The 25,876-nt window shown below is 35.7% G+C and overlaps 1 protein-coding gene across 1 annotated transcript in view; it reads left to right on the forward strand.

Annotated features, from left to right (window-relative positions):
• The window catches only part of NECTIN3 (nectin cell adhesion molecule 3), a 59,640-nt gene that overhangs the window by 29,022 nt on the left and 4,742 nt on the right, over window positions 1–25,876 (forward strand). The window contains exons 6-10 of the mRNA XM_031056693.1: window positions 1,686–1,803; window positions 3,874–4,025; window positions 12,087–12,224; window positions 17,792–17,930; window positions 19,283–19,364. Of these exons, the coding sequence (XP_030912553.1) occupies window positions 1,686–1,803; window positions 3,874–4,025; window positions 12,087–12,224; window positions 17,792–17,930; window positions 19,283–19,364 (629 nt within the window). The remainder of the gene's footprint in view (window positions 1–1,685; window positions 1,804–3,873; window positions 4,026–12,086; window positions 12,225–17,791; window positions 17,931–19,282; window positions 19,365–25,876) is intronic.

The raw sequence follows: 25,876 nt of genomic DNA on the forward strand, positions 1-25,876 counted from the left end.
GAGGTAATTACTCCTGGTTTGTATCTTGCAACTTCACCCTTAATCAGTGTACACCTTCCACGGGAAGGAGATGAGCACTTTCTGCTTCAGGAAAACGGAAACTGTGTAGGAAAGCTGTGATAAGAGGCAGGTCAGGCAGGAGCAAAAGCCTAGAGTCTCTGTATTGAAAATAAAGTAATGAAGCTAGAATACTGTTACATTTTTACTGTTTTGGATATTGAATCATGGATAAACATGAGGGTTGATCCAAAAGCTGTTTATAGTGTCTTACAATTTCAGCAGTATTAAAAAAGAATGCTAATGAAAATTCATGTATGAGATGCTAAGTTGAAAATAGGTCTTGTGGTGGTCAATAAGTTACTTTCAGATTATTCACCAAGCTTTGTCTACTCTAACTAGCACAAGGAAACAAGAACATAATATAATTCAAACCTGCCCCAGGCTTCTTTAAAAAATTTATGGCTTTTAAAAGGCATGAATACAAAACAAGGTGGTTTACAATGTTGCTTAGTTAAAACCAGTTAAGACAAGTAAGCTTTAGGCATGTGGTCCCTTTTTGTTAGACAGTGCATATATGGACAAAACCAACTATTTTCGTGTTCGTCCTTAGGTGGCCTGTCTTGGCTGTGTGCTGCATTAAAGTTCCTAAATCACAGAAGTCTGTCAGTTCAAGTAGAACAAATGTAGCGGCTGGGAAAAGTAGACTTGGCTGTTTTGATTTGACTAGAACTTGATTTTGGCTTGGTTTTCTTCTGTTTGGTAAAGAATCACTTATTTTGGCATAAAATAGTGATTAACACTGCTTTATTTTACTGGTCTTGAAATAAAGTTCTAGATTGGAGGGTCATTGATACAGAAATAAAACTGAAGAGGATTTGTATTGTCTCAAACAGTGAATAATTGTTTCCTGTTGAAAGTGAAGTGAGGGTGCAAGTTGGTCTTCAATGTTTTCATCTGAGATTAGAAATTCTGAAACATGCATTAACACTAACAAGATTATATAGTAAGGTACACGGCAGCAAGTGAGAAGCAGTGTTTGCTCTTCAGTCTTCCCTAACGCTTATTAGCTTTTGCAACTGCTTCTCCATTTTGGCTCCAGAACTTATCCCAAATCATACTAGTTTGTCTGTTCCTTGGCTTTTAAATATTTTTCCAACGCCTCTCTGAAATCACCTCCTGGCTTTTTAGAGCCATAACATAATTCTACATTTTGATGCCAATGGATAATTTAATCTTTATAGTTGGCATCTGTGAACTTTTTGGTGATTACTTAATTATCTGGTTTCTCCCAAGGTTGTTTCTGATCCTTTGCTGTATCTTTTTAGTGAGAAGTAGTTCTAAGTTACCATTCCTCCTTCCCAAAAACATGAAACTGATTCTTTTTTTCTGAAGTCCTCTCACTTCTCAGGGTGCTGTGTGGTTGCTGAAAACACACTGGGAAAGTTGCACTGATTAAAACGATTTGTTCACTGCTGCATATTAATGTTGTAGCTTGGAACTGTATCATGCTCTCTGTATATTTTGGTGGTGGTCTTTAAATTAAAAACAAAAAGGCAACCAACAACTAAAGCACACAGGAAAAAAAAAACAGGAGAAAAGTACCTATCTGTTCTAACAATCTTACACGTGATTTGCGTTTAATGTAAAAAATTGTGATTGTTCATAGATGAATTTTTTTTTGTCAGATGCCCCAGAAGTTTCAGTAACTGGCTATGATGGAAACTGGTTCATTGGAAGGGGAAATGTTCAGCTCAAATGTAATGCCGATGCAAATCCATTACCTATGGAATTTATGTGGACCAGGTAAATATTTATGAAAAGGGACTTGGCACATGATTCAAGTGGTATAATCACTTTGCTTACAGTAAATGCATGTTTTGAATACAAAGAGTATGTGACTTGTATTGGTCATATTGGTTTTATCCAGCTTTTTAAAAGGGGAGTACAAGATGTGTGTTTGTATGAATACAGGTCATATCTTGTAAATTTATGTGCCTAAACAGTTTGTCATTACTCTTAGGGTAAAGTCAAGGTATGCTGAGCTCTCTGTGTTGCAGCATGTAGAGCAAAAACCAGTAACTCTAATAAGGATCCAACTATTATTTACATATGCCTCTAATGAAAAAATTTAAAAGCTTACATATCATCCACATTTCATGAATCTGTGTACTACCATCCCAGGGTTAGCTCAAAATCACTGTGATGAGAAATTTGAGCACATAAAAATTCCTGTGTTTAAAAAAAGCCCCCAACAGCTGTACCATTTGCTTCTTCGGATGCACTAGGTTCTTAGTTCTCTCATTTGAATTTGAAAAATACGTAAGAACTAATCAATACTACAAGTGTTCACAATTCTAGAAGAAATGAACCTATTTAAATACATTTAAAGCAATTTGAGGTTCAGAGATCACTGTTAGACTTCCTAAACTTAAAATGGAAGAAACTTTTACAGGAAATCTAAATTTTCTGGAATAAACCTGGTATGCCTTTCTGAGCAACAACAAAACCCATTCAAAAATCTAGTACTGGTGAATAAGAAAGTTCATGTGTAGGGGGGAAATCCATGTAAAAGAAGGGTAGCTTGAGCTTGGAGAAGTGCTGTGTTGAACTGTGTGCTGTTTGACTGGTGTCAGATTACAATAGGTTGTAGAACTACCTTACCAACCAGATTTATCCCTTGGAATCCAAGATGGCATTGTATTTACTGGGATAGTGAGATTTTCATGGTTAGTAATATTTTTAAATGTTGCATGTATGAGAATTTTATTAGGATAGAGCTTTCAAACCACTTGACTGTTTTTATAACATTTCTTGAAATAAGTACTTCTGGTACTATGAATTATGAAGTATGTGACTGATGACTTTTGTCAGCAATTCTGGGCAATAATCAGAGCAAAGGACTAGGGATCTTGTCTTGAACCACATTTTCTGAAGATTGTATTTAGTGTTAACTGTGAAGTGTTTGTTTCTTTTTCTTTGAGTACATGTTTTAAAGTGATGGTTGCCTTTTTGTTCAATACTACTTAAAAAAATCACACTTTCTAAATGCTTTCAAGATACTGTCATCTAGTGATCTAGTTTGAATATTGATTTAGGCCTGCTTGGCTGTTAATAGGTACTTAGATAAATCAAAATGGATTTCAATGACATGGAATTACATGGGTGTTTAATGGACAGTTGGCAGCTCTGTTAGAATAGTTCCAGGGCCTTTGCCCTTTCCCCTTTTTCTCTTGCATTTACACAGTTGTTACTGCAATCTGAGACAGACTTGTACAGGGAAATGATAGATTTAGAAAAGTCAGTTGATAAAAACCATTTTTTTCAGCCAGTTGTTTCCCCAGGTATATCACCAAGTACCACATTCCATTTCAGTGCTGTAATTTAGACAGAAGAATGATGGGAGATAAGAAAAGACAGTTCAGGAGAGGAGAAACTGCTTGAATTTTTGCTCAGAAGTTCTAGTCAAAATGTCCTCTAAATTAAGAATGTGTGGACAGAAATATCTTCTGGATGCAAATGAACAGGCAGCTAATCCTGACAGCAGAAGTGCTTCTTAGTTAGACTGTTAGTTTTCAGAGCTTGGGTTGTCTTGTTCCTCCAAGTTCTTTTGAGATGTTGTTTTCTTAGCTGTAGTAGTGTTGATTTTAGACAGCTTGCTAGTTCCAGAAGATCTGACATTTAAAGGATTTGGCCCAGAAATTAAATACTGAGTAAACCTTCAGGTGTGCACTGAGAATATTGAAGGAAAGCCCACTGGAAGTGTCAGAGCACAGTGAAAAATTCATTCTAGAGATTATTGGCAATATTATTTTAAACTCCTTCTGTTTAAACTAGTTGTAAATATACACATTTGAAATATAACTGTTCTTTTAGGTTGGATGGACAGTGGCCTGAAGGATTGTTGGCTGTTAACAATACTCTGCAATTCAGCAGCCCTCTGACTTATAACTACACTGGGACTTACATCTGTAAGGTGACTAATGCTCTTGGTCAGAAAAGTGATCAGAAGACTATCTACATATTAGGTAAGTTTTACTTCTTAGCAAAGACAGTATGTTAACTTGGAACATTTTTTTTGTCAGTGATCAAATTAGCAAACTGAAGAGCCAGTTGTTGCATGAAATATATGAAAAATATATGCTTTTTGTGTGAAAAACCATTGAAAGTGTGGATTTAAAAGCTACAGCACAATTTGGGATTAAACTGACTCTTGAATAGGAACATATAGTGGAAATTCTTACAGTTAAGGTGCTTCTGAGATGATTATTTTCTCTTGGTAATTTAACTTTTTGTGTGGTGTTAACCTGTGTTTGACAAGACACATTGCATTAAGTAGTATGTCATCTTTAATAAATTGAGAAAACAGATGTTAGTGGAAGGTGAACAATTATGTGTAGAAAAGCTAAAGATGCTCTTTTAAGGAAGTTAGGGTTATGTTCTGAATTGTGTGCATTTTATACCAGTTACTTGTGTCATTTTCTCGGGGTGCAGATACCCAGTAATCATCAAGTTAAATACCTCATGCAGAACTCTTGCTGATCTACTTAGTACCATGTAGCGAATTTGTGTGTCTGTGTAGCACTACTGCTGCTGGAACACACATCGTTGCATCATTAACACAATGTAATTAATGTTTTACTGTGACACCTTTTTTGTGAAAGAGCACTATGACTTACAATAAGCATGAATACTTCTATACACGTGTGGAAAAGCTGTTCAGATTTCCATAAGGGATTAAGTAAATTAGCTTGATGAATAAATGCTAATATTACAGGGATTTTGAAGGAAGATAATAGACATGAAAATTAAAACTTCATTATGTTGTATTGTGTTGCTGCTTTCCAGTAAGTTCTTGACATTAGTTATTTCATTAAGTAAATTAAGTGTCAAAGCACATGTTGGCCCATTAGAGAATGCAGAGATGGTGGATACAAACATAGATGACTTCTTTGTTAAAACTCCATATGAACACTTAAGAGTTAAAATGAGAATGAGAATATAAGACTAAAACTATAAGTACGAAATGTTTGAAACCACATCGGTCAGAATTCACTTTTGACAGTTCTCTCTGCATCTTTAGAATGAATGATAATGTTGAAGTCAGTCACTGTAGGCCACTGTGGAAAGCTAGTAAGTTCTAATTAACTGTCTGGTCAATGAGCTAGTTAACTGGAAACTTCTAAATAGTTTGAGACAGTTGAATTACTTGTAAACTACATAATACCTAGAATTTTATATAATTTAAAAGATTTCAAGTGCTACCAATTATTATGAAAGTTATTTCTGTGAGAGTTACTTTTGGATGTTTTGCTTCTATAGAGAAGACTTCATGGCTGCATAGCAGTCTCAAAACAATTACAAAAACTGGCACATGGTAAGAAATATCAATTCAAAAAATTAGAAAATCATCATTAAATGGAGTGAAATGTTTGACTTGAATTTAACTTTCAAAAAATAATAATGCAGTTTATAGCTCTGTTCTCAGCCCTATTCTAAGGAATGGGGAAAAGTTTTTTCAAGTCCACTATTATTCAAGTTGTCAGTTCTGTAAATGCAATGTGATCTAAATAGACCTCGTGCTTTTTACCGTGACTGTCATACATTAAAATTAAAGGTTGTCATTCAGATTATGTTTTCAACTAACAGACTAAAACAGGCCAACCAGGAAATCATAGATAATATTTCCTAAAATGAATCAAGTTTTTGAAAAGCAGGGTAGGCATACAGGCTAGTTGGGCGGTGGTGATGGTTTCTGTTCTAGCCTTATGCAAATCTTACACAGTTTAAAACAGCTCAGTGCAGAGATAGTTAAGCTGCAGCAGTTGGCATTTGCTGTGAATTGATGGACGCTGTTTATGTGTGTGCTGCTTTTCAGCTGTGCTCAGCAACTTGGTTTTACTGTAGCAATTTAACTGCAATTAGCAAACCTTAGCTGTTTTCAGGGAGCAACAAAACTGAGCCTCACTTAGTGTGCAGAATCATACAGGGTCATAGTTCTGCCAGGTAGGTCCACCAGTAACCATAAAGGTTTTAGCTGTCAGTAAATTTCAGTCTTTAAAAGTGTTATGTTGATCATGCTGACAAAATTATTAAAAGCACTGTGTATAAACTTTTTGTATATAGGAGACTTGATAAAAAAAGGAGAGCTGAAGCAATTATTAGTGTAACACCTGTATTGTTTTCAGAAACATACTAAGTACATTCTCTTGTAACTCTTAAGAATAACTTTACAAAGTGATTGTTTCTTTAATTGAAATGCCCTTAAATGATGCAGGATGGGCCAGTGACCAATAATCAATTAGTTTACTACCTGTAATATTTGACTTGACTCGCCAGGTATCTCTTAATAGTAAACATGGCAGTGATGTACTGTAGAGCCAATAAGCTGAAATAATCAATTAGCTTATTTTTCTGTCTTTGCTCTTAGCCACTGTATAAAACTTGGCATAAAATGTGAACTGAAACCTGGAAGTTAACAGACAAAGCTGTATGATCACACCATCTTTCAAATTTTAATTATGAAGCTGTCAAAAAGTGTTTATGAAGTTAATGTTTCTGAACAGTCACCATGCTCGTAGTTGTTAAGCTTGAAAAAAATACCTAATACCTGCTAGAAAAAAATACCTATTAAGTTGAAATGTGTTGTAGGTTTGGAATGTAGCTGAGCAAAAACTTGGTTTTGGTCCTGATATTCATTGTTGAAGTCAAAGCTATATTTTTAGTAAGTTCTGTTGTGCTCCTAAATCTTGTTAATATTCTTGAAGTGAAATACAGAAATGAAAGAGAAGTACTTGACAGGAACTAAATAGTATCTTCAGCTTCCAGCTTCAGGAGATTCTACATCATTATAGGAATAGAGAAATACTCAAATAGTTTTTGAAGTGTGATACTTGTTTTTATATGGCATTTAAGGCCTAGCCATTTTTGCAATTTTTATTAATTCAATGATGTAAAGCTAAACTTTTTCCATAGCTGTCCAGCAAAAGCAAGTCATGCTCCTAGTGGAGTTCAAGCATTGAAGTAAGTTTTCCAAAACATGCTGTCAGTTTGATATATAAAGCACTTCCTTGTACAATATTGATTTACTCAGTTTTCTTACACAAGGAATTGAATTTTGTTTTCTTGACTCTGTGTTCTTTCACCTTCAAACTGTTTACTGAGGCTTTCCCTTTCTCCCCTTGCAAGGAAGAGGTGACCTGTGAGGCTTTAAGAGATTACTTTTGTTAAAAGTAAAGCCAGCCTTTGTTAGGCAGCAATCCTAGAAAGGTGTTTTTTGTAAGCACAGGAGTCACCTTCTTGTAGAGTGGACACTGTGAGGATTAACATAGCAGAGACTGATAGTTGGTTTTAGGTTTTGCTGCTTCATATATAAACCTCTGTTCTGAGAGTGCCTTGTGAATACGGGCACTCTCTTATTTTCTAAATTACATATTGGAGGGATGTTGACAAACTGCTCTTTAGCAAACGGCTTTTGCTCCCTGATCTAGCAGGCTTTGAATTTTTAGTGGTCTTTCTGAATATTCTTCCATCCTGGAGGTTACAATAATAATAAGTTTCTCTTGTGTCCCAAAAAAATACCAAAGTCTTTTATTTGGTGCATGAAAATCCCAGCTGGAAACCACAAAAGCACACTGAACTTTGAAAGTGGACGATTGATGAGAGAAACTGTTGATAGCAATATTAGTATTATGCTACCAAAATAGAGGTGGGGGAGCACACACTGAAAATAATCCTAAGGAAACTGTTTAGCTCCAGTGTGAAACCTTTGTAGGCAAGACACTGTGGGGAGAGTGTTATGGAGTATCCGCACTGACTACTTGACATTAGAGTAGCAGTGGTTGGAGAAAGAAGGAAAGAATCATAAATTTCCAAATCATTTGCTCTCAGACTTTGAGTCTTCTTCCATGGAAAGCTGACTTTCCCTGCTGTCATAAAGGAATTGCTACATAAGCTTTTCAGCAGTTGAAAGAGATGATTTTTAAGACCTAACTGCACAGAATTATTATTCAATTTTTAAGTACTTAACATCTAAGGATAATTTAGCAAGAACAGCAAGTCAAGACACAGTAGTATGTATGTATCTGTGCAAATATACAAGTAATACATACACAGGCAGGTCCTTGCCACTCAGTAAAATGGCATATGCAAAGAGAGATCTTGTAATTTGTTCATAGCCAACTCACTTGTGGATTAGATGTAATTGATAGCAGATCCTTGTCTTGTAGGAGGTAAAAAAAGGGGACATTTGCATCTTGAATGGGATTGTTTTTTGCAAATAGAGAGAACTATTTTTGGCCACTCTGTTGTGGTTTTTGGAACCAGACAGATTTTGACTCTCTATGTTAACACGCAGCAACTCTCCAAGGAACCTTTACTTCCAAAACTTTGTTTCTGTAATATGACAAATTCTAACCCAAGTAAATTGTGACAGTATTGAATTATCTTACCTGTTGTAGAACTGGTCACTTCTCAAATACTTCATAGTAGGCTAAATCCAAAATGGTTTCTCGTTTAAAAGTATTGTGTTCTCTTGTTGACTTTTTTTTTTAACAATGATAAGCCGATAATACCAAGACAGGATTTAAACCTAAGACTTTGAAGATAGTGATCTGGTTTTTAGGGATGATTCATCCATCTCTTTCTACTTTCTTCTCTCTGACATTTGGCTTATTGTTGGCTTTGAATTTGCAACAGAAGCAGAAGTGAGTCCCAGAAATTTGAAGGATGTGGTATAGCAGGAGGATTGAAGCAGGGAGATGTTAGTGTTTGGGATGCAAAACATATTATGTTAGTTGGATGCCTCTACTAAACTTAATGGTAGAAACTCCCCGGCCCAAGATAAGTTTTTGGTATTGTAAGAGCTGAGAAAACTATATCAAGAATAGTCATTTAAGGGAAAAATAAAAATATCAAGCTGACACTGTTGAAAGGTGGTACTGACTTTGATGGGAAACATCTGGAAAACAATTAAGAGGTTGAAAACTAAGCAGTGCACTGGGACGATGGTCCTTTAATTTGAGGTGGTATCAGAGCTTCATTTGAAGTCAAGAGCAAGTCTTGCTTTTATTGGCAGAAAATGGTGTCAAGGGCTTTGAAACCAACTAGGAAATGGAAGGAGACAATTTACTTGCTATATTCATACCAGAAAATTGGGTTTTGCTTTGTTCAATTATGTCTCTTATTTTAATGGGGGTGGTAGCTATGGAAGAGTAGAAGAAATTTTATTGGGGTCTTTGCTTGTCCTCATCATTATTGCAGGGTGCATGTAATAAGGATTTGAACAGGCCACAGAACATAGTAAGAAACAAAAACTGAAACCAAGATGTATTTGAACTAAACCCAGGTATTTTCCAGAATTTCTGCTACTTTCAGCTCCCTGACCCACATGGATATTCTAAAATGTTGTGCTTTGTGCAACAACAGAAGCCTACATCAGTGAAAGAGACAAGAGCTGTTAAACATCGGGTACAAAGTAAAGTGTTAAAGGAAGTCATCAGTAGGAAATTGTTGCTTTTGAATAAACTGCCATATGAAACAAAATTTAAATTATGCCCTTAATGTTTTGTGGAAAGCATTAAGAACTCAAACATTTATCAGTGATTATGTGAAATATTATAGTTAAAGAACTTGCTGAAATGAAATAATGTCATCTTTCATAGCTACAGGTATGAGTGGCATTTTCTTGATTTGGAGATGACATCTGAGATGTTATTTGCAAGCAAAATATTATGGGGTGGACATAAAACTTTGGCATTCCTCATCTTAAAGTTGTTCTCCATTTGGGAAACTTTCTTGGTATGGGAAGAAAAAAAATTAGCTTTACATTTAGAAAGTTCTGGGTGATGTCAGAAGTGAACTCACATATTCTTAGTAGCAATTGACCTTATGAACAAGAAGGTACAGTTTTAATTTTGTCATTCTTCAACAATAAAAAGTACCAAAATAAATAAATCTTAGAGCTATCATGGTTATGTATTGTAGGGAATACATATGAACAAATGCTTAATTGATCCTGTGTTTGCGATTGATTTAATATGTTAATTAGTGCTTGTTGGTAATGCAGCTGGACAGCCTGACAACTGGTGGAGGAATGGGAAGTTTTGAAGGAAAAACTCTTTGTAAAACACTGAATTTCTAATATATTAATAAGATTGTAATTGCCACTGTGCTTATTTGACATATGCAATGGTAAAATTTGCCAGATGCAAATACTACATCCTTGTGGTTGTGGAGAGATAAGACTTAAGACCTCAGTATCAGAGGCAAAACAATTACAAAGCCAAATAATTAGAGCCAAACAAGTATATATAGCCTGGAAGGATTTTGCTGGTACTGTTTGAAAATGTGTTTTAAGGTCATAAATCTTGTGTCTTAAACAAATACCTTTTCAAGGAAAAGAGATTTGAACTTCATGACCTAGGGATGTGTGGGACATAGAACCCTGGTAAACTTGGATTCTTTAATCTCTACTTCTTTGTTAAATTACCAAACTCACTTTAAGTCAATTTTTACTAAAACCATAATCTGAATTCCTCTTATTCATTTTGGTAGTGCATCTTTCTTGTTCAGTTTCCTGTCTTCTGTCAAATTAATTCCATTTATTCATAGTTCCCTAACGAACCATCACTTTTCACATAGTTAAGGAATAAAATTATGCCCTTTGAAAAACTGTGTAAAACTTATGCTTAAAATGTTGCATTCAGCAGCAAGGTGTATAGTAATCATGACAAATGTGAGAATTCTGTCTAGTATGAGAAAATTGTTTGTCTGTCTCTGAGTGGTGAGATTAAAAATCGTATTTATGGCTATTTAATTGTGATTTGTCAAATAACTGAGAGCTTGACAAAGATCTAGTTCTATCTGGTTTATTTTATGGTGGTAAATTTAGGGTACTTTTATTGTGGTGCTAGTACTGTTTTCATGGATCTTGCTTATGGGCATTTAACTAAATTACATGATATAATAGGCTGTCCATGCAATAGTCTCTCTGAAAGGTTCAAGCTATAATAGCATGTTTAGAATTCATTTTTTGATTTTAAAATAGTTAGCTTGTAATGGGCAAGGCAAAAAATAACTTCTTTTCAGTGTGGCATTGAAATAAGAAGTGGAGTTGTATATAATATTGTGGTTGATTGGTATCGTCTCAGTGTCATCAGCCCATCACTTTGAACCTTGCCTGCAATAGAGATGCATACATCTCCAGTAGACCTAAAGAACAAAGGAAAAAGCTGCATGCTGGAGAAGCTTGGTATCTGGCAGTCTCTTGTTTACATGCATAACCTGACAGGAAATCAGTTTATATTTTATAATGAGGAATTAATATGGAAATTTCTTTGTGCATGAAGGATCAAATGGCTTATAGAAGGAATGCATATATATAATTTTTGGTTCAAATGTTTCAATTTTTTAATGTTTTAAAAACCTGAAGGCTCCTTGCTCAACATAAATGTTACTTTGAGATTAATACATGCCATTTTTAACTATGCTTCTTTCACTAATCCCAAGGTGAGGCTGAGTAAGTTTTATTAATGAAACAAATGTTTTTGGAAAGAATAGCTTAAAAATCAGTAGTTCATGTGACTGAGCACACAACTCATGGTTTTTCATTCTTATATTCAGTGCCCTGAATTATTTCTAAAGGGGGAATTTAATGTGGAATAGTTGACACTGTGGCATAATGAATTAATTTGATCCAGAATTTCTTATGGCTGGATGGAAGGTTAGAGGACTGCTTGAATTTTTCCTCCTTGGAGGAGGTAAATAATGATGTTCAGTCAACATCTGAGTAACTCCATCTCCTTATTTTGAGGAGGGCAAATTTTGTACCTGAAGGTTATTTTCATTTTGTTTGCTCCTCATACTTTCTGTAATGCTGCAGCTTAACTCCAAACCATGTGCAAGGAAGCTAGTTCAAAGCTTGTGAGTAATTCAAGACTTCTATAGTGCCATGAACTTGAGAATGAAAAACTATTCTTGTAGAACATACTCATCAACTTTGCTTTCTTATAAACCCTTAACTGATTTAGCTCGCATTGACATTCTGTGCCTTTTCTGTGTCTTGTCTACTTCTTTGCTCTTTCCACTAGATCCTCCTACTACTACCACTCGACTGCCCACGGTTCCCTGGCATCCTTCGACTGATGGCACCACAGGTTTAGCAACAGAACCTAGAATAATAAATTTCCCAACATCAACCTTGCCAACAAAGCAGGACGACACTTGGGGTATCGTTGTCGGTTGTGTGGTGGGTGGGGTTCTTTTGCTGTTACTTCTTGGTACTCTGGTTGGAGCCGTCTACTATAAGAGAAGAAAGACGTTCCGTGGTGACTACTTTGCTAAGAACTACATTCCACCATCAGATATGCAAAAAGAGTCCCAAATAGATGTTCTTCAGTCAGATGATATGGGTTCTTACCCTGGCAGTATAAAAAAAGAAACAAAACACCCAATGAACTTAATATCTAAAGATTATTTAGAAGACCCTGGAAAACCTGAGTTGAACAATGTAGACAATACTAACAGGTACCAGGACCGTTATGAAAGACCAATGGATTACCATGAAGGTGGAACATTTGGAATGGGTTTTATGCATGGTGAATTTTATGAGGAGGATGACTTTGTTTCTCACTTAGATGGTGCAGTAATATCTCGGAGGGAGTGGTATGTGTAGTAACCACTGAAAACTAACATGTACCTGCAGTTCACTTCATTGGCTGGTCACTTTCAGATTGTTTATACTTACACGAGAGGAGGAATAAACTTTTTGAAACTTTTTTTGAAGGTTTTTATATTGTGACTTGACATAATGGAAATACTGAATCTGGGGAAAATGTATTTGAGCTGCTTTTTTTTCCCAATGCTGTACTACTGTTTAAGATTTGAGTTTTAACGCAGAGTGTTTATATTGGTCTATGTCAGAGTTTAAAAAAAAAGACTAAATTGAAGTTGCGATTCAATATTGTTTAAGAGTAAGAAATGGGTGTCTTGGCTCTCTGATTTAAAAATAAGTTTACCCAAGGAAATGATCAAATATAATCTTGGGGGGCTTTGAATTACTCCAGTCTAGGTACCATCCACAGTAAACTTAATGCTTCTGTATAGCAAATACTTTACCAATTAAAATGAGTTACAGCAGAATTAAAGCTTTATTTTCTAGGTTTTTTTCTGTATAAAAATGAATATACCTCTTAGCATTTTAATGAGCCTTCTTGTAACTATATACTTAAAAGTTAAGTCATTGCACTGAAACTAACTTATGAACAACATTTTGAGGAGTAACTGTAAACAGGTCAAAGGCTTGTATTTGAATAAGATGAAAAGTTATTTTTTTAGTCATTGATTTCTAAAGCTTACTCTAGTGTCTGTATATATACATACAGTGAGGTGTTTTGTTAGGCCTGTAATTGGCAGGGTGTCAAAACTCATTAATGCATACAAGATGCTCTTTGCAACTTCACAGTGTGCAATTTTTGAGACCTGTTTTGGAGGCTTTGTTGGAATCTTACCATTGAATTTAAAAGCTGGTTAATTGGACACAGCTAAGGAGAAAACACCCATATATATTCCAAAGCTGGAAGCTAATGTGAATATGCTTATTTTCCCAGGTGCCAAAAAGCATTAGAGTTTCTATGACCAGAAGTTAAAACAGCGGTTTTACGCTGCTTCCAACTAAGTAACAATACGTGCTTTGAAGAGGGTAGCCAGAGTTTCAGATTATTAGTAGGGAAGTAGACACTTGCACTGCTACTTTAGGTATTGAAAACGCACTCTTCAGTGGTGCAGCTAGAGTCTATGAAACAGGAGTTCAGTCTCTGTGCAGTCTCTGTACCGCAGTGGATTTGTTTTCCCTGCAAATAATCCATACTGATTTTACATGTTCTTTAAAATGACATTGTATCCATTATACATAGGAAATCTTGTCTGACATGTGAAATAGTTCTACTTTATCTTGAGCAGATTCACCAAACTAAATCTGCCAATTATGTGAGGAGGAATGAAACAACTTTAGATGAATTGCAGAACAACAATGAATTCATAAGTAGAATATTAAATCTTTTGAAGTGCCATTTTTAAGTGTTTGGCTTGAGGAAATTGAAGTTGATATGGCTCTATTAGTATTTGAAAACTGAAAAGGGAGAAGTCTGCTACCGTTGATGTGAAATAGGCTGCATAATTACAGCTGCTCCATGAGCATTGATGCTGGAAGTTCTTTTCTGTCCTCATGATGTTTGGTAGCTTACAGCATTTAGAGCTTCCCAAAAATAGTTATATTGAGTGTTGTAGACAATACACTGTGATTGCATATGACTACATGTCTTTAAAAAAGATTAAGACAACAGCTTTATTTGAAATTCAAATGGAAAAGCATCCCTAAACAACTTAAGTTTGGGTTTGGATTAATGGAGTACTGATACATGATTGACCAGTCTCAAAAACAATAGCAAGTGATATTGTGGTTATCTGTAGTTTGAGTGCAAACACAAGAAAAGGAGTGAAATTTCTAGCAGAGGGTTCTGATCCAAATTATCTCTGGAATAAAGAGATTATACCTCTCTTCAAAAAAAACTTGATATATCATCTTTAAAAGATGGTTTTACTTGGAAATAAACATAACCATAAACCAGTTTTCCACATGAGATATCTTGCTTTTGTCTCTGTGGATTTTTTACTTTGATTTTTTTTAAATATATATATATTTAATTCCTATGGGTTGAGAAGTTGAAATGTTCCGGAGTTGAAGTTATTAATAGGGATAGGGCTTATGCACGTTGCAATGTTTTGTACATTGTGTCTACTGTAAAAAGAATTGATTGTACGTACAAATGGCTGTTGTGTGAATAAACTTTTTCTTACATTCTGGAACATAGGTAGTGTTCAAAAATGTTGCACAGGTCTGTTCTTAAAAATTGGAGATGGAAAAGCACAGTAAACCCAGAGGCTGGATAGAATGAACTAAAGTGTTTAAGCTGTTTGAGATGGGCTGTTTAGTATTCCCCTAAGAGATCATAAACTTATAAAACAAGTGTCTTCTGAAACTCTTTTAAGAAGATTAAGAGAATGATAAATGGATGTGTTTGCCATCCAAAACGTTTGTTTTCAAGCACAGCTGATAAACTAACTAGGCATTGCATACTTCAAAATAGTCTTGTTTTTTCATTCTATTGTCTTTGTTTGCTTTAACCATATTTCTTGGAATTAATCAATTCCCATCTATTTCTGACCATCTGGTGGTTAAAATGCTTTGTAGGTAGCACCATACATGTTGGGTGCTCTCTGGCTTGTTCAGCTTGGCATGGTGGTCTGGGTTTATGATCATTCCGCTGGTTAGACTGATGTTTTGCCAAAGCAATTCAAAAAACCAAATGAAGTGTGCCCTGTGGTAATTGCATTTAAGTTCTTATGTGCCAGTGTGCTGGGATGTTACTGTTTTTCCTGATGTTCAGAAATAAATGGGTGTTTGTCATCTCACCCAAAATCAGACTCAATGGGTGGGCTTTGATTGAAATTGTAGTACTTTATGATGTCTTAACATGATAGCAGAATTTACCAGAAGAAAAGGCACCATGAAGTTAGGATGAAGCAGTCAAGGAACTCTTCTGATATAATCACAAGGCCAAAGCATCTTCAAGAATTCTACACCTACAAATGTATATTAGTTAGTTGAGACTTTCTCACTTCAAGAAGAGGGCACCCAGTGTAAACAAAACTTAAGCCAGTTAAAATGCAGTGGTTAGGTGACCCTTAGACTGATTCATGTGCCCATTCTTCAGGAAAAATTATGAATTATTCTTGTGTCGTAGTTTAAGCCCAGCTTGCAGCTAAGCACAACACAACTACTTGCTTTCCCCACCCCCATTTCTTCCCACCCTGGTGAAATGGGGAGGAGAAACAAAAGCAAAACTTGTAGGTTGAGATAGGAACAGTTTAATAATTGAAAACAAAGTAAAATATAATAATAATAGTAATGGATAATGAAAGGGGGGAAACAAACAAGTGATGCACAATACTTCTTTCTGGGTAAATTCCCCAGTTTATATACTTGGCATGATGTTCTGTGGTGTGGAATATTTCTTTGGCCTCTACAGGTGATCTGTCCCAACTGTGCTCCCTCCTAGTTTTCTTTTGTGCAGCTCCTCACTGGCAGAGCATGAGACACACACACACACACACAAAATAAAAGTCCTTGACTTAGGGCAAACACGACTTAGCAAAAATCAAAACATGGGTGGGTTATCAGCCCTATTCTCATGCTGAATCCACACCACTGTACAAGCTCCTGAGAAGATGGACACATGGAGCTTATGCCAGGAAAACCGATATATAAACCAAGGGTAGTATGTTGCATTCATCTTTGAGGAGCAAAGTAACTTCTGCAAGTTGTTGCTCTAGGACTTTATTCCTTAACATTAAGGAAGTCACAAAAAAAAGCTTATTTCAGTTTTTCTCAAGTTACTTAAATATACTTTGTGAGTGCAATCCCAGGGGAATGTTCATGTCAGATCTTCGATAAGCAGTGAGGGGACAGGAATTGTTTATTAGAGTGCAGATCAAGTGTTGTATTTTAGGTTGGGTTTTTTTTTTTTAATTGAGGGGTTTTGCTCAGCTTTCCAGCATACAGGCAGAACAACATAAGAAATCTGAGGAACTGATAAATCATACTGTATAGTCGCAGGGTTTTTATCTGTGAATAGAACATACTGCTGAAGAAGTTCTCAAAATTTGCTTCAGTAAGAGATTAAATAGAGAATGGTTGTGTTGCATTTGAATAATAATAGACTGCTTTAGAAATACATTGAAGGTAACTGTGTTAATTTTCAATTTCTTCTCTGTTGAATTTTGTGATTCAGTACTCAATGTAAATGAGAGCATTATTTAATGTATGCTGCCTGAATTTTGTAGGTGTTTAGTGCAGCTGACATGAATTATTCCAATTGTGAAACTTTTTGTTGAGCCTGTTGGCACTAGTTTAAAGCACTGATGATTTTAAGTTAAAGTATGTTAGCAGCTTTTTGAGTTTTGAAACTTAAAATTTGATTTCTAAGCATAGCGAAAGGAGTGGCCTTTAAAGACTGACAAGTATGCTAATTCAGTATGGGAGTTGTTCAGCATTGGATTTGACAATGCTAAGGTCAAAAGAAAAATGCTGTAAAAGGAAAAAAAACCACAACTTTTTCTCTCCCTTTATTAAAATTTATTTATAAAAATTACTTTCTTGTAGCTTAAAGTGTGAAGTGATAGGTGGTCTTAGGGTTTGCTTTAATAAGTGTAAGCCAAGTGTTTAGTGTTTGTTTAATTTAGTGGTTTTTTAATTTAGTGTTTGTTTGCATATTCATTGCTCCTAGTAGTTAGTATATGGGGTTTTTTACCCTGATTTTAAGTTTTTCTTTTTTGCTTTCTGCAAACTTAAGTGCCTTTAAAGAAAGATTGTCAATAAACCATAGTTGCCTAGGTTTTTGAATTAACCCTTGTTAGCTTCTTTAAGTGCAAATTATATGTTTTGTAATGTCATCTTACCTTGAAATTGAGAATGAAAGCATGCTGCTAGTACTTAATAAAAGTAGTCCATAACATTTTTTAAATCAAAAATTTTGATTTCACGAAGTCTCTTAATTTCCCTAGTTGTTTAGTTGAGTAAGTTGAAGCAATACTGCAAAAGTGCTAGTGCAGGGCAAGGCTTTCTGTTTGGCAGTGGAAGGAAGAAGCATTTCTCAGAACAACGCTGAAGTAGCTTATCTGAGTATTAAAAGGATATGAACTTCTTAAAGTTGTAACCTATGCTATCACATTGCAGATGTGCCCTTTAAGCAGACATCTTCTGTTGCTGTAGCAGGGGCTGTGATTGGAGCAGTCCTTGCTCTTTTTATCATTACCATCTTTGTGACAGTACTGCTTACCCCAAGGAAGAAAAGGCCAGCCTATCTTGACAAAGTGTGAGTATGTGTTAGACTTTTTTTTAATTCAGTTGAAAGCGATATGCAGAAAGAGTTTGTTCTGTACAGTAATTTAAGTGTCTGACTTAATTTAGCAGCTATTCAGCTTTTTTTAATTTCAGGGCTCTATTTTCAGAGTACACAAATGTGAAATCACACATTTCTGAAAAAGAAATAAGGAAGGTAAGAATTACTTTGGAAGTAATAAAGAGTTTTATCTCTTGAGAAGTTTGGGGTTTTTTGAAAGAAAACTATTCATGGATTTAACTGGAGGGCAAAAAAGGGTTCCCTCTTGACTAGTGCCAGTGACTGCTAGTTTGTTGTAACTGGAGATCTAACTTGCAAGGTAAATTGGCCATGCTTTGCAAATGTGAAGGCCCCCTAAAATTAATTCTGAAATGTTTGTAAAATTAAGCAAGCTTCCACAGATACATGCTTACTGATTTCTTGTGCTTTCTGGAATGTTGGTTGTTTCGTTAAGCCTCTGGCACAGACTTGCAGTTTACTTTGTTCAATATGATCAAACAAAAAAGAAGGAAACAAAAACATCTGAAAGGATGTTGTCAGTTAAAGGGGATGATGTCTAGATTCTGTTTGGAACATGCATAAAAAAGTGACACGGTCTTAGAATATTTGTAAATATGTGTCTTTTTATATCCCATATACATTTTTTTACATTCCATATACAGTTAACACTAAAACTGAATTAGAAATGTTGCTCATATAGTTAAAGAGAACTAAAGTAAAATAACTAAGAGGCTTTAGCATAAAATAAGTTTCCTCATTTGGATTGAGCTAGCAAGATGAATCAAGAGTCTTCTTTTGAGCAACTTTTAACATGGTTTCTCTTAAATTCTGTATCTGAAGCTTATTTCTATGAATGATCTTAAACATTTAAATTATTTTATAACCATTTGCTTTCACTGAGAAAGTTAAAATTGAAAAAGTCTTGCATGTAAGAATTGCTAGTAAGGCTTTCTCAAAGGCTTTCTGAGGGAAGTCTATAATTTAGAAAGTTGTTCAAGCTGTATCTCGTAACTTAGAAACTATGTTAGATACCAGTAGTTTCTAATCCTCCTTAGTTGGAGTGTTTGGGGGGAAGTTCAGTCTGCTTAACACAGGATGCAATAAATAACAAATTCTGGCTAGTGCTTTTCTACAAAAAGTGTCTGCCTGAATAATAGCCAGTGGTAGACATATTCCATTACAATACATCACATCTGAGTCATTGCTGACTGAAAGGTGTTTGTCCCTGAGTACTGAATGCTGGGTGATTTAGCAGTTATTATCTGACCGTTCAATTGGACTTGACAAACATGATGTGTTATATTTCATTCCCCCTTTTACTACAGGATTGATCTTCCGCCAACTCACAAACCAGCCTCATTTGAGGAGAGAACGTTGTCAGTGCCCCAGAAAGAAGCTATGCTTCAGGTGAGTAAGTGTTTATATGCATCTTAAATTGACTTAAAGAAAGTGTTAACTTTGCTTTATTATGTTAACTTGGTCTGATTTTGCCTTCCCAGTAATATATGGAAACCTTTCAGTGGTTTCACAACCAAGCTGTTTCTCTACATATGTGATACCCAGATCTGTTATCTATAATGTTAAAGTCATCCTTAGAGATGGAAACTTGTAACAGCCTTTGACAGACACTAATAATAATAAAGCCTCTGTTCTGGCCTTATTAGCTCAGGAGTCCAGTCCCCAGGGAGACTGGGTACCTGAGTTGCCAGGCTTAGCTCAGGCCAATGCCAGGGTGCTACCCTCTAGCAAGCATGATGATTATCAGCTCTTATAGTGATTGCAAGCTCTTAGGATTTCAGCTCTTGCTTGCTAGGCAGGGGTGCTTCCGGGCTGAGGCTGCGGCAGACGGCGAGAGAGGAGGAGGAGGAGGCGCTGGCTGGTTCCACAGAGATGGCTTTACTGGGGAGGTCTGTGAAGGGTCCCGGCGGCAGCTCTTCTTCTACCGAATGGGCTAAAGAATGCCTCTTTTGTGGGTTTCAGGGGAATCCAGATTTGACTAATAGTAAGGGTTAAAGTAACATAGCCTGTGGGGTTACAGAGAAAAGCTTTGGGGCGGAGGTCAGGGAGACAGGAACTAATGTTGCTGTCTCAGCATTCCTATTATTCAATTCTCCATGGGGCTTTACCTATGTCCATGGAGTTTACTACAAGACACAGCTCCTTTTGAATTAGAAAAAGCTATAGTTGAAATTCTGTGGTAAGAGAATATACATAGCTTTATGAAGCAGTCTTCATAAGAGGGAAAAATTATGCTTGCAGACTTAAAAACTGACCTGATCAAAAGCTCCCTTGCTGGTAACAACTGCCAATCTTTTGAGTTATTAACAGTTGAGGGGTGGGGATAGATTGGAATTTGGGCTTTGGCATGGCTAATCTACCAAAGTATGAGTTTGAGTCTCGTTGAAGATTACTAAATCACTTTTAAATATTTGCAATTATATAACTTCTAATTTTATCTTTTCTGCTTGCATTTACCAGCAGCAAATAACCCCATACCAATTTCATGACAAACAGCTGAATTTTTAGTGTGCTTTCAGGGGTTGCTTCTTGTCATCTAAAGTAATGCTGTCCAAGCAAGACAATAGGCAAGAAACTTCTTTACCAGCATTTAATGTTTGTGTGGGTGTAGTCTGATCAAAACAATTTGTAGAGGTCACACTGGAAAGCTGATTCTAGCAAATGAAACACTTTGAGTAAGTGGGGAGCAAGGAAGGGTAGGTTCTTCCTTACAGCATGGTTTTGAGGTTGACTGAAGTGCTTGGGAAACTCCAGGTGAATTCAGGCTTCTCTTGCACTAGGCATTATAGAGGAGACCTGTTCTTTAGAGGTCACTTAAGCTAATGTCAGTTATAGATCCTGGCCATGGCCCCTAAAGTGTCTTGTGTATGTGTGTTTATATTACATTAATGAGTCAGATTTTTTTAGATTTCTGCTTACATTGAAGAAAATTTCTCTCATCTATCAGTATTTGTAAGAATTAGGCTGTAATTGTTTTTAATAAAATTTTTGTTCCATCCTCAGTACATACCATAAATAATGTGATTCTAACCACTGATGTGCTGAATCATAACACTGAGCTAATTAAAATAATCATTTGTTTATAAGAAATATCATTTTTCCAATACTATGGTGTATCTTTGCAATTTTAAGGACCTATAAAAGTCCTTTCTCATAGAGGGGGAAAAAGATCTTCACCTACCTTTAAGAAGGATTTTGATGGAGTTCTTAATAACATTGAAAATATTCTTGTAGATTTTCTTTGTGATTGATGGTTACTAAAGCTCACCAAATATCAGTTGCTGATAAAAGCTTTCCTTATGTCATAAATGTTACAATGGGTAGTACTTGTGTATATTGTTGCTGAGTGAAGCAGGAAAATATTCTGAGATCCACTGCTGCAGTAGTAGTGGATCTAGTAGTAGCAGCCTGATGATTATAACATTGTGAAGGTCGAAAACATTTTGTTGGCATAAAGAATAATAGGTCTTCATCTTCTTACCTTAAAGGTGGTAAAGTACCAAAGATGACACAAAAGAACCAGTGCTTTTCTGTGCTCAGGATGGGCATCAAAGCTATTTCTTCTATTACTACAGTAATCAACAATTGCAATTTTTGATGAATCACTCTTCTGCTAATATTTCTGCTTAAAGTATCTGAAAAATATTCTCTTGCTTATAGAATCAAAATATATGGTCTATTGTGGTATTTGTGCATCTGTAGTTCAGCTAGATGGCAAAATTACAACACTAGGAAATGCAATTATTTGTCCTTTACAGAGCAACTTATAAAGGAGGTAGACATAACAGAATGTGTACCTTATTGCTTTCCTCTTCAGAACTTTGCTGTCTTTGAATTTTTTCTAAGTTGTACTTACTGTGATTTCTGTTAATGGGTACTAAAGAACTTATGCTGAACCTGGCTGTAGTCTTGGAATGTTTAATTAAATGTTTTATGAAAATGTATTTTGTAAATAGAGAAAAAACTGTAAAGAGACTGAATTGAATATTTGTTTTCCACAAATTAGATAAACAGAGTTTTAAGTTGTTTTGGGAGGAGAAAGATTCCCCTTCAGGTTAAGTGTTAACCAGACTTTACTTAAGAAATGGATGTTGCTACAACACTGTTAGTGTACCCATCTTTTTCTGTCTGTGGAACTCTAGAACTGAAAAGACCTGGAGCTGGAGGCTGTCGTCTTAGCTGATACTGCCTCTAATCAGTATGTACTGTGTTATGCTTGAGGCAAGAGCTTCATTTTATCTAACAGAAATAAATGCCAAAATACTAGCTTTAGCCAAGAAGTGATTGGTTGTATTGTTTTGGTGTACCAAGCCAACATTTGGATAGCTGTAAAGAGGCAAGAGAAAAAAAGTTAGCAGCCTGTCAGGATGTCTCATCCTGTGTGACTAAATGTCTGTACTCACCACTGTACTACCTGGTGTTCCAATTGCTGTCGTGCCTACCCAGAATGAGATGCCAGGTGAGCCTCTCGCTGGGTAGTTAAGATGTAAACTTCTGGATCTGCTAAAAAGAACTGTAGGGGAAATGTCACTGCTTGGTCAACCACAACAGATGATCAGTTCAGCCTGAGTGGAAATGATAGGCTGCACAAAGGTGCAAAGTAAAGGAGTGAATTTAAATGGTGTCTTCTGCATACTGACAATAACTTAGAATTGAAAGTGGATTTATTCAATTTAGGCTGATTCTGGTATGTTGTTATAAATAATGTGCTAGTTTTTCAATCATCTCTGCTGTTATTGTTCAAATCATGGACAGTAGCTTTTTTTTTTATCTTGTAAAGTATTTAAGATTCAATACATGATGCTGAAATTCTGCTTTTTGTATCCCAGCAATCAGTATTTAACTGATTTTATGCATATCTGAGTCAACAGGTGATGGTATTACAATGAAGAGAAATTAATTGGACCTGTGAATAGTACTGGACAGCCAGTATCTTTCATGGATACTTCTTGAGACTTGGAAACTTTCAGTTTAATTTAAATATACATTCTTATTTACCTGCTAGTGTTAATAATGAGCTACCAGTATGTACAAGTACTATGTAACTGAGTACTCATAATTTCTCTGTACTGGTATTTGAAGATACCAATTAATGTGTTCTTGTGAGTCACTTCAGAACTGAGAAAAACTGGTTCACTTATGGCCCTAAAAGAGGAAGGCAAAAGTCCAAAGCATAAAAATACAATGGAAAAAAATTATATTATACCTTTATTTACTATGAAGACTTGTCAACTCTTTTGTCAACAGCACTGTTACTTTTGTCCAGGTATTCTTTTAATAATCATTACCATGGAAATGCTATTCTGTTGGTCAGAACTATCTATTACATGTAATGTGAAAGAGTGGTGAGCAGCCTGAAGGTTAAGTCCTTGTTGAGAGAGGAATCTCTGCTTAACAATGTGGTTTTTGAGGCGAATAAGGAAGAAGTTGAGCAATGGAAGAATTCCAGTGGCTTAAAGAGGAATTTTTCTATTGCATAATATTTTAAAAAGGAGTGTAAGAGGGTGCACTACTTCTGGCAGTCCTTGGCATTATTAGCATAAGCTTCACTGTTTCAAACAATATATTGCTAAGAAGCAAAAACTTATTTACTTTCCTCTAAACATGCTTGAGATGGGCAGTCTTTAACAACATTAAGGAACTGAAGTTATTATTACTTCGACAGGTGCTTCTGAAGGAAAGAAAAAAACATGTTTTGCTCAATGCAGTGCAGCATTCAGAGTTGTTGAAGGATTCAGAATTTAACAAGGGTCTTTTGTAACAACAGAAATAAGAGTGGATAAGGGAAATGCAGCCCAGTAGGTATGTCTGGCCATGAGAAGACTGACTTGAGACTTGCAGCTTGGAAGAATGCCTCACTATTCAGCCAAGCAAAGTCCTTTAACTGTCATATTTGTATTACTGATCAAAACAGGAAAGAAAAAGATGAAGTTGTCTTAGCACCATTAAAAGCATCAAATACCATTTATCAAATGATGATGTTTCTGAATCAAATTTGAAAACATCAACCACTGAACCCTTAAACCTAGTATAATACTGATTTATTTATAGATTATGGCTCTCTTGCACTCTTCTATTTCTTTTCCTAATGCTTTTTACGCAGGTGGAAATATCTCTTCCTTGATGAAAAAGGAAGCAGTATTGTTATTATTTGCCTTAAACCAAAGAACTGTTTAGACAAACAAGATTGAATGGAAGGGAGCACAAAATGTACATCAATGAAATAATCTGTATTGATAAAGGATCTTGCAATAGGAAAAAAAAATTACCAGATTGGGATTAGAATGAGACACAAGCTTTTTTTGTTAGTGGATGCCTTTGTAATGGAATTTCTAAATTGGAAAGGATCAGAAAAGGTAAGATAAAGTTTTTAGCGAGATAATTGGCTTTAGGCTTTTGAAGAACTGTTCGAGAAGGAAAATTCTTGGAGTAAAACCACTAAAAGAGGTTTTATGAAACTCTGCAAAATGTAATGGTAAGACAATGGAAACTTCTGTTAGGCATCCAAGCACAGAATCCCAGACTGTTTCTATGCAGGAAGACACAGACTATGTAGCTCAGCACCAGTTTTGCTTGACAGAATCCAGTGAGTTTGGTTGTCACTTGGTCCGTGCCTGTAAAATGTATAATTGCATTATCTAGCAAAGGTGTTGTCTTTTCGTGCCATGTGAAATTATTTTCTTTGACTTACAGTTTTAATTGAGTAACCAACTGGAATTTGCTATTCTGGTTTCCAGTGAGTCTCTAAATCATGTCCACATCCACTGTTGGTAGAATTCCTCAAGCAAGCAGATTTTTTTGTTGTTGTTTTGTTTTGTTTTGTTATTTGTTTAAAGAACATTAGCTTTTGGTGGAGATGGGACCTTTTTGTTCCCCATGTGTGTTTTGTCTACTTGTGTGGTGAACTCATGCTCTCAGCTCAGGTATGAAGGAGCAACACTGCCTGCTAAGTGGTAAATCACATATTCTCAGAAATGCAGACTGCATTTTAGGACTTGAGAAGCAAAAGCACAGTGACTTTAAGGGCAGGAGGGGACACTTTGAAATAGAATTACAAGACAAAAAGCTTGACAAACTGAAGTTGAAAAACAGAAAAATAGACCTGTGAAGATGGTGAAAAACAACTGTTGGAGGAGTGGAAAAGGTTAGGAAATATTAGATGATTTTTGAAGAAATTTTACATATTAAAACTTAACTCAAAATTGCTTCAAAACTTTACTAAACAAATGTGGAAAGGTAAAAAGTTAAGGGGAAGGAGGAGAAAGTAAGAACAAAATATTACTGAGATTGGGTTCTCTTCAAAATAATTCTTGAATGTAAGAATATGGATGTATGACCACTGGAAATGTTACCTACCTGTATGAATACTTGTGGAGGGACTTCTGCACAAAGATCAGCAACCTAGCCTACTTTGTGTTGTTGCTACCGCTGTGATACTGTTGGGAAAAGATGGAACTGCAAAACAAAAAATACATACAATTGTGCGAAGGTGTTGCTTTAACGTATTGTGGTCCTGTACTAAGTGTGGCATAAAGGAAGAACTTTACTAAGGAGTGATGATACCAGAGTACAAACTGTACCCTAAATCATAATTCTTAGATTGCATTACTTGGTGTGATTTAATCAGTCATTAACTCAGGCAGTTGGTGATTAACTGGATGTTTGAAAGCAGCCCATTTCACAAATGAGGTTTTTCTATCATAATGGTGAATAAAAAAATAAACATGAAAGAAGGGAGATTTCAATGCTTCTGCATGAAGTAACTTCTCATCCACCAACATTCCCAAGTCCTGCTCCTCAGGACTGCTCTCAGTCACTTCTCTTCCCAGCTTGTGTTTGTGTTTATGTTTATGATTGCTCTTACCTGTGTTTATGATTGCACCTGAAGGTGCAGGACTTTT

The sequence above is a fragment of the Geospiza fortis genome, unplaced genomic scaffold (genome assembly GCF_000277835.1).
Source record: "Geospiza fortis unplaced genomic scaffold, GeoFor_1.0 scaffold1, whole genome shotgun sequence".
NCBI lineage: Eukaryota > Metazoa > Chordata > Aves > Passeriformes > Thraupidae > Geospiza > Geospiza fortis.